The sequence below is a fragment of the Coptis chinensis genome, chromosome 3 (genome assembly GCF_015680905.1).
Source record: "Coptis chinensis isolate HL-2020 chromosome 3, ASM1568090v1, whole genome shotgun sequence".
NCBI classification, from domain to species: Eukaryota; Viridiplantae; Streptophyta; class Magnoliopsida; order Ranunculales; family Ranunculaceae; genus Coptis; species Coptis chinensis.
In genome coordinates, this window is record NC_141458.1 from 79,693,304 (window position 1) to 79,703,635 (window position 10,332).

Sequence of the window (10,332 nt, forward strand, 5' to 3'; positions counted from 1 at the left end):
TGTTGGGAAATTTATTAAATCCGTCGGAACTCACCAACTAGTGAAAACCGTCGCCCTATCCGAGGGTTAGTAACTCTTGTAACACCGTCGGCCACATCTAAAACCCATAGAATACTCAGAGAGTTTACCCAATAGACCTTCAGATTTTACCCGACAGACGAAATGTGTAGGTAACTTCCCACAGACAGAAACTGTTGGCTATTCTTTATAGCGTCTGTCGGGTAAACTCGTTTTTTTGGTAGTGTATTTTTCTTTATTATGACGTTTAATTATATGTTTAATATTATATATGCTTGTTTTTATTTGTTTTCTTGTGGAATTTGGTATATGAGTAGAAGGTAATACAAATACATCATGTCAAATTTTTCCATTTTTCTTTCATGCATTTTATATATGTTTTCAAAAATACAAAAACCTAAGAAGATTTCATAGTAGAATAATTATCTCTAGTATAATAAACCATGTATTTCTCGTTCTATATCAAACAACCCACGCCGCAAACTTATTTGGGGGTGGCGTATTTTCATCATAAAGAACAGAATACAGGTGTATTGCCGTTTTGCTCATATTTCTATGGTAATCTCTTTTTTTATCTCTTCATACTTTGAGGACAAAACATAGTTCTATTTGGGGGGTGGTATAGTAACATTTTACAAAAACTAAGCATTTTCTATATAGTAGATATAATAGTATATTTCTTCCTTTCTAAAAATATTTTTTCGAAAAAGACCAAAATTATTTTTCTGTTTAGTATTAAAAAGTCTTTGGTTTTTTTTTTATAATGAATAAAAAGTTTAGAAGTCTCATTATAGCAATAAAGTAAGGTCTTGTTCTTCTTACATAGACTAATATAGGTACAATAGTTTTTGCATCTTTTCATAAATGGCATGCATCAATATTTGTTCGTATATAGCAGTGCATTTCCAAGACCAAGGTTAGAACAATTAAGTTACATATCCTGTGAAAATCTAGCCAAAAGCCTCATTTGAATGATTATTGAGTGATGACACAAAGGATATCTGGATAGAAAGACCACACGTCCACTTGCTTGATCACCACGCCATTTCCTAAGAGAGAATTTAGGCCATTTTTGGATCGATATAGCCAAATAAATGTTAAAACCCCAAAAAGATAGTTTTCCTCTAGTTACCCCCTAGAGCCTTCACCATTTTCTAAAAAGCCTTTTTATTCTTCACCAAAAATTCGTAATCCATTACAACACACAATAAAAAGCTTATCCAGCTGACGAGTTGAGAAATGGATGGATATCTAAAAAAGAGAAGAGAAGACCTTGTACAAAAACAGATTAGTTAGTTGCTTCGAAAAGAAAAGAAAATAAAAAGAAGAAAAGAAAGACCCATCAAAAAACAAAACTCCAAAAAATCAAAGGATTCAAAAATCAAATCTCCCAAAAATTCAAAATCAAAAGGAGACGATATCAGAAACAAAAAAAAAAAAAAAAAAACAAAAACAAAGTTAGAAATGTCTAGTTTTTGCAAAATGTTACTATACCACCCCCAAATAGAAATATACTTTATCCTCAAAGTATGAAGAGATAAGGAAAGAGATTACCATAGAAACCTGAGCAAAAATGGCGATACACCTATATTATATTCTTCATGATGAAAATATACCATCCCCAAATAAGTTTGGGGCGTGGGTTGTTTGATATAGAATGAGAAATACATGGTTTATTGTACTAAGGATAATTATTCTACTATGAATTATTTGGTATTTTTGTATTTTTGAAAATATATGTAATGCAGAAAGAAAAATGGAAAAATTTTGGCATGATGTATTTGTATTACCTTCTACTCATATACCAAATTCCACCGAAAAAACAATTAAAATAAGCAGATAAAATTAAAATTACACTACTAGTTATAATTATACATAAGTGCAAAAACAAAACAAAACAAACAAACTGAAAATAAAACATAAATTATCTATACGGACACTAGGGAGTTGCCTAGTCAGAATCCGTGCATGACTCGTCACGACGGTTTGTACGGTTTCTACATACATAAATCATTTAGACAATTTTGGTTTAATGGGAGTTAGGCCATCAATAATAACTAGCCTTTTGCACGTGGCCAAGCCACGTAGGGCCCACTGATGTAAACAAAACAAAATAATAATAATAATAATAATAATAATAATAATAATAATAATAATAATAATAATAATAATAGTAATAATAATAATAATGTATTCAAAACAAATATGGCTCACCAATGTTACACCAAAAAAAAATATATGAACAGAAATACCTCGGGTGGTTCCACAATCTGTTCTACGTACAACAATGTGTTGAACTACTTCAACAAGTCTACGCGTGAGGTATCCAACATCTGATGTTCGTACAGCAGTATCCACAACCCCCTTGCGAGCTCCGTACCACGAAATAATATATTATGTTAAAGAGAGTCTTTCCCGTAAATTGCTTTGAATGGGTAAATCAATCATTTGTCCTTGAGGATCCGACATTAATCTTCTCATACCTACTAATTGATGTACTTGAGACACATTTTCTCTGGCTCCCAAAAAAGACATTATATGAACTGGATTAGAAGGATCAGTCATCCTAAAATTAGGATTCATTTCTTGTCGTAAATATTCACTTGTAGCGTACCAGATCTCAATGGATAGTAAACGTGGAGCCTATGGTGTTGAAAAAATGATTTTTTTCTTTTTTTAAACAATGAAATTACGATTTTGCTCATACAAAAAAAAAACTATTTTGAAGAGTGAAATTACAAAAATACCCCTGGATATGACATAAAATCACTATTCACTCACATATTTTTCTATATAGTAAAGATTTGTTGTTTTCAAATATCTTCTTGATGTGAACAGTGAACTAGGCATTCTTCTTTATAGGCTAAATATAATGCGAGAACAAGTATGCATTCATATCACGTGCAACACATATACACTTTTGCTGGTATATATATGTTAGTAAGGTTTACATTTGATTATCTTGAAAAGAAAAATAAAAATGTGAGTTCTAACCTATTACTAGAAAGTAGACCTGTGTATACGCACCGGCTCTTTTAAAAACTTACTCAATAATCATAACTATACATACAAATTTTCTAACAAATCGTTATTCATGTTTTCTTTGCTAACCCGTTTTAATTTCCTAACAAATTGTTTTAATCAAGTCTTAAAAACCCATTTTAATTTCTCAACAAATTGTTTTAATTAAGTTTTAAAAACCCGTTTTTTTTTTAATTAAGGGTGATATCCTGTTTTAATTTAGAAGTGTGATTCATGTTTTTAATAGGAGAAGGATTCTTGTTTCAATTAGAAGTGTTAGATTTTTATTTTTGAATAGGTGAGGAATTCCCATTATAATAGAAGAAGGATTCTCATTTTAATTAGAAGTGCTAAAATTTCTTTTTTCAATAGGAGAGGAATTTCCATTTTAATAGGAGTTGATGACATGGAATTTTAAGAGAGCTAGAAAAATACCCCTTGTGAGAGCTTTTTTAAAAACTTCCTCAACAATCACAACTATACATATAGAAATTTTCTAACAAATCGTGATTCCTGTTTTCGTCACTAACCGTTTTAATTTCCTAACAAATTGTTTTAATCAAGTGTTAAAACCCGTTTGAATTTCTCAACAAATTATTTTAATTAAGTTTTAAAAACCCATTTTTTTAATTGGGGGAGAGATCCCATTTTAGTTTGGAAATGTGATTCATGTTTTACCTTCTTTTTCCTTTTTTCTTTTTTGCTTTCTCAAAGTCAATTCGTCATGTATGCCCACCTAGCTTATCATTCTTCCTTCTCTCTTAACCTTGATGGCAGGGAATAGCAAGTGTGCTGGTGAACGAAGCTCTACATGTGGTTGCTCGTAAAAATAAGCTTGAACCTAATGTCCTTATGATTGTGGAAAAAGGAGGAAAGAGAGAACTACATTGCGATGTAACTGTGATAGTAGTACGTCTTTATGGACCTTGGGATAAGTGAACTTTCAGAAGGACTATCTGTGAGAGGATTTCAAAGAGAATGTGGGCCATCTGAGTTTGTAGATCTTAATGAGGCAAGTTGGGGGGATTAGATGGACCTGTTGAGCGACCAGCTAAGGAGGGGTGCGATGAGGTGTGTTCGAGTTGTGCGGGAACACCTATTGAGCCATCAGATACTAAGGAGGGAACAGTTCATGAGGGGTCAACTTCACTTCAGGGGACTGATTTTACTGATCTTAAGGGGAGTGATAAGGTGTGTTCAGGTTGTGCGGGTACATCTGTTAAGATGTCAGATACTAAGGAGGGAGCAGTTCAGGAAAAGTCAACTTCACTTCAGGGGACTGATTTTACTGATCTTAAGGGGAGTGATGGGACATCAGATACTAAGGAGGGAACAGTTCAGGAGGGGTCAACTTCACTTCAGGGGACTATTTTTACTGATCTTAAAGGGAGTGATAAGGCTTATTCGGGTTGTTTGGGGACTGATGTGTAAGAGTATATTATGTCTTAGACTAATGTGAGAAGATCCAGAAAAATTAATGGATATAATATCAGTGTCGGCCTTGACATTTTGGTGGCCTAAAGCATGACAATAGAATTGTGGCCCTATATGCGTTAATGTTATCAATTTTTTTTTTTAAAACTTGTGTTATTCAATATAATCCAAGAGAGAGCAAGTGATGTGATTTTGTGAGTGATTTTGTTATTTGACAGAGAAGTTTTATTTGGTTTTTTAGATATAGATAAAAGGTTGGGTATTTTAATTGTGAGCTGAGTTGGTTTAGTGTTTTTTATTTTAATTGTTTGTAACGAGTGGGGTTTGTATTATCAAAGTGTTTAATAAGGAGTTGGGTTCTCTGGGATTAAGGGATTAATTGAAATCAGGTGTTTATTTTTTTTTTAAATATGGTTGGTTTTTTTTTCCCTAAATAAGTGGCTACTAACTGCACTCTGTATTAGAAAGTTTATTGTTTTGTACCGATAATAATGTGGCCCCTATTTTTTGTTTTGGTTTGGTAGCCCAAAGCAACCACTTGGGTTGCTTTGCCTCAGGGCTAGCATTGTTAATATTTCATTAGTTTCCCTTATGTAAGTTGAGATTACTGGACCATGCTTGTTACGTTTGACCAGAAAACATTGTTTTTACACGATTTTTAACATTGAAATTATGTAATGAAAATTTCATATGATAAAAATGACCATACCTCGGACTAAATTGTTCACTTTAGTTGTAACACAACTGACTACACTCAATCCTTCTTCACTTTACCTAAGCCTATCCCTTAAGTTTGTATCTTTTAGACTTTCAGGTTATCGTACCACGACTTATACCATATTGAAGGAGATCCGCTAACATGGAGCAGAAGGACAGATAGATGGATTATATAATAGATAACAATATGAGTGAAGCATAATCTTTGCTAATTTTGCTGAAGTTCACTAAACATAGTTTAATTAAAAAACAAAGAAAAATCATTGCCTAAACCTAAAGATTCAAATGAAATATCAAATAATCAATTGGAATTTTGACTTCCTATATAAAGTATAAACTAGGGGTGTAAAAACGGCCTTCAAGCCCTCGGCCCGCCCAACCCGGCCCGGCCTATGGGCAAAAAAAGCCCTCAAATTTAAGCCCGCATGCAATTTGAGGGCAGGGCTTGCCGGACCCTCATGTTTTGAGGGGAGGGTAAGGGCCTAGATATGGAAACATGAGGGCGACCCTCGGCCCAACCCTCTAAAGCCCTCACAAAGCCCGCATTAAGGCCCTCATTGGTATTTAGATTTTCTAAACAAAAATACATATAATACCCTTAGGGTTTTAAGTTTCACTTATTATTACATAGGGTAGAAATGTAAATTTAAAGTATAGTGGTTGATATAAATTCAATCAAATGAAACCCTACTACTCATTTCTTTTCTCTTTTCTTCTTTAGCCTTCATTTCTGCCGCACACAAATGACACAGTATGCATCCTCTAACCATTCTTCCCCCCATAATAATTCTTCCAATTATATCTTCTTAAATATAATTTCGTAAAACTGTGTCTCCGCAACGAATTGAATTAGGTATCTTCATCCTTCTTTCTTTTTTGTCTGTATGGTTTCATTTTCATTCTCGTAGTGTTGTTTTCTAATTTTGTTGTGTGTTTCTTTGTGGCTTGTTAGGCTAAGAAATTAGACTGCTGTAGCACTTGTTTTGGTCAAGTTAGCTTGGATCTATTTAAGTAACACTTAGTAACAATCAGTGAAGAATTGCTAAGGAGGTAAGCTATAATTTTTCTAATGATATGATGTAATTTCTACTTTGCTTTCTAATGAGCTTGTTTTATATATATTTCAAGTTCATTCTTTGGTACAAAATGTTTTTGGTACGGTTTTGTATATTGTTTCTTGCTGGAATTCTTTGATAATCCATTTTGTTTGTATCCCATAATATTGTGTGTTGAGCTGCTATGTTATTGGTGATTATATTTGGTATACCTTTGATCTTCGTACAATTTTTTTACTTGCATGTTTGAATGCACTCAAATTCTTTTTTATGTTTTATACTTGTAGACTTGTAGTACCTTTCTAGAGTATTAAAAGCATTGTGTTGTTTCATTAACTTTTTGGACAGGTTGGTATCACACTTCTGGTTTAACGAATTTTGCTTGTGCGGTGTTAAGGTTTGCTTGTTCCAACTTGTAGATCTTTAACACTTCTAATTGATTGGAATGGCCAACGTGTCAGCTTCGATATTAGATACTGTTACTGATGTAAAAACTCCAATTGAAGATGGGGCAGAAGGAGAGTCTGTGAATTTCCATGCTCGACCCCCTAAAAAACAAAAATGCAAAATTTCTGATGTTTGGACCCAATTTGATAAAGCTGTTGAAATTAATGATGATGGTATTGTTGTAAAAAATGTTGATGGGTCTGATTCAATGGTTGTTGTATGTAAAATATGTTTTCAAAAGCTGTCTTGTGGGAACAGGGGTGGGACTAGTCATCTCCTTAGGCACAAGGAATCTTGTCTCAATAGAACAGCAACTAATACGAGACAAACCATCATTGGTGTTGGCCCTTCTGGTTCCATATTCTCTTTCACCTTTAACCAAGCGAGAGCCCGTCGTGAGACTATCCGATACTTTGTTCGTGAAGAGTTGCCATTCGTTAAAGTAGATAAGCCAGCTTTCCATAGGTGGATTACCAAGTCTTTTGGTCCCCAGTTTAAACCTCCAAGTAGGATCACAATGAGAAGTGATGTCATGATGATTTTTGAAGAGGACAAAGCTGCTTTAAAAGCTCTCTTAGACACTGTCCCCGGAAAAATATATTTCACTTCAGATTTGTACTCTTCAAATCAGAAACTAGGGTATATGTGTATTACTGCTTATTTCATCACTAAAGATTGGAAGTTACATAAAGGGTTCATAAGCTTCCCTTGGCTTCCTTCACCCCACACTGGTAAGTCTATTAGTGATGCAATGTATTGTAACCTTCTGAGTTGGAATCTTTGTGGCAAGATAGGTTCTTTCACTCTGGATAATGCTTCTAACAATGATGTTACTGTGTCTCGATTGAAAAATTCACTGTTTGGGATTGATTTGTTATCTAAACAATTGTGTCACATTCGCAGTAATGCACACGTTATGAATCTTATAGTGAAAGTTGGACTGAAACATGTTGATTTCTCTATTGATAACATTAGAGAGAGTGTAAAGCATGTGAAAAATTCTCCAGCAAAATTACAAAAGTTTTTTGAGAATTGTAAGAGTTTGAACATGGAGGAGAAGAGGTTGCCTATTGACATGCCAACTCGATGGAATTCGACATTCATAATGTTGTGTGATGCAATTCCATACCAGAAAGTTCTTGATTTTTTTTTCTATGATAGCGATTTTCCACAGGCTCCTTCTCCAGAAGATTGGAATAATGCCATTGTCATTAGAGATTTTTTTCAAATATTCTTTGACTCGACTAAGCTGTTTTCAAGGACTAATTATGTTACTTCTTCTGCCTTTTGCTATCAATTGAGTAGAATTTTATTGCTATTAAAGAAGTATGCCAATGAACCTGGTTTTATACTTATGTATGAAGACATGAAGGACAAGTATGATAAATACTGGAAGTGTGTCCCTTTGCTTCTTGGTTTAGCTTCATGTATGGATCCAAGGTATAAGTTTACTATTTTAGAATTGTTGTTGGACCTAAACTATGAATCTGAACCTTTATCTGATCATGAATCTGAAACCGATACCATGTCCGGACCTGTCCTTACTATGAGTCAGAAAAGATTGAATCGATATAAAAGAAAATAGTATGCACTTTTTGATCAATACCAAATGAAGATAAAGGTGAATGTTCCGGGTCTGAATGTGGCAATATCTAACACTTGTGTAGTGGAAGATATGGTTGCCACATTGCTATCACAACGTAGAGAAGCTTCTAGACTCACTAGCAAATCTGAATTGCAGCAATATCTAGATCTGCCCATTGTTAATGTTTGTAGTGAAAAGACATTTGATCTTTTGGGATGGTGGAAAAATGAAGAAGGTACTTATCCTATTCTGTCTGCCTTGGCACGTGAACTACTAACGGTGCCTGCTACTACTGTTCCATCTGAATCGACTTTTAGTGGAAGCGAACGGGTGGTAACCAAATATAGGAGTTGTTTGTTGCCGGAGATAGTGGAAGTTTTGGCTTGTTTGAAGGATTGGTTTCAAGCTGAGGAAGGACTTCAAGATGAAAATTTAGTGGAAGAGACGATGAGCGACGTGGGGATGTAGCGTGTGGACTTTGGTCGTGAGGATTTTGGCATTAGTACTTTCTATTGTTGTGGTGTACATGACTTATTTATGTATTTATTTTTATGTGATACTGGAATCTTGACTATTAACTTATTGTTTTGCATATTTTGGAAGGGGGCTTTTGCATCTGAATTTTGTTTTGCACCAAATGAAGTGATCCCACAAGCCTCCAGTTACTTTTGAAATGAAGTGGGATTTTGCTATATAGTAATGTTGCAAGTTTAGAAGTCTCAGGCACACTGTTCTTTAGTTAATTTCTTTATATCTAATTGAAATTTAACTTGCTGATTTTGGTTGATTCTTCTTCTCTGACATGGTTGCATGTGTACAGACTATAGAATGATGCCTTTTATCTAGAGGTCAGTTCTTTATATTTACATAGTACTTAGCCAATGATAAGAGTTGGATTTGTCTACTGTAAATATTTATCCTTTTGCTTTGTAAATATTTGAAGACTAAAGCAAATATAAGTTGTGATCAAGAATCAAGTATAGAGAATACTATGAACGAAGCTTAATTATGCATTTAAACAATTCTCTTGTTGTTTTGCACACCTATTTTTTGATTTGTTTGAAGTTTGAACATGTCCTTGATGGAGGTTCTCTCTCTTGTAATGAATATATTGTTAGAATATGTGAATATATTCTATAAGATACAGCTGCATTATATGGATATATCTCTATCCTATATAATATATTCATATATTCTATTGTATATGTTAATAAAGTTTGATAGGTTGTTTTCAAGAATTTTTGTAATGAATATGTTAATCAGTTAATGAAATCTGATAAAAACCAATTAAATATGTTAATGAAGTCCAAACAAGTTGTATTCAAGAGTTTCGAATAATTGACAACTTGTACAGCCCGGCCCACAGACTCGGCCCTCAGGCCCAGTCCACAGTTTTCTAAAGGGGCCAGGGCTGAGGTAAGGGCAAGGGTTGTATAATTCTAGTATTGGCCCTCACAGGCCCGACCCTCATAGGATAAGGGGGCTGGGCCAGCCCGGCCCATTTTACACCCCTAGTATAAACTGATAAACTGAATTAGTAATTCAAACATTTGTTTTTCGATATGTCCATGAAATTTCATGTGATCGAAACATTTCATGAAATTTCTACACAATGTGCAAAATTCCTAATATCAAACAGGTAATTATAATCAGATATATCTCATCCAAAGAACCGAAACCATCCATTTGAAATATCAAAAAAAAAATCCTTCCACGTACGTACATGGGGTACGGTTCTTTCTAGAATTGCAAAAGTCCACCACCAAATCTATCTCACTCCTTTAATAACTCAAAACAAATTAGTACCATCTTCTTCTTTTTTCATTAACAAATAGCAATAACAATAATTACAAAAAAAACATCAGCAGAAACTTCTTCTTAAGAACAAGTAATAGTAAAACATTTGTGAAAGCAATGGCAACACAAGGAACAAACATTATATTTAACACTACTAGCTAGTGTATGTGATAATATGCCAGCTAGTGTATGTTTGCACAAAAAGGTACGTTAGAGTTGTTCTCTTATGTGTCTTATGCTCTTAGCTATGGGTTTCAA

General features: G+C 34.0%; 1 protein-coding gene across 1 annotated transcript; it reads left to right on the top strand.

Moving 5' to 3' along the window:
• Window positions 1-6,690: 6,690 nt before the first annotated feature.
• Window positions 6,691-8,277, top strand: LOC147511002 (zinc finger BED domain-containing protein RICESLEEPER 2-like). The gene has a single exon (XM_086598324.1). It carries the CDS (start codon window positions 6,691-6,693, stop codon window positions 8,275-8,277), a length of 1,587 nt encoding a protein of 528 aa, XP_086454450.1.
• The last annotated feature ends 2,055 nt before the right edge of the window (window positions 8,278-10,332 follow it).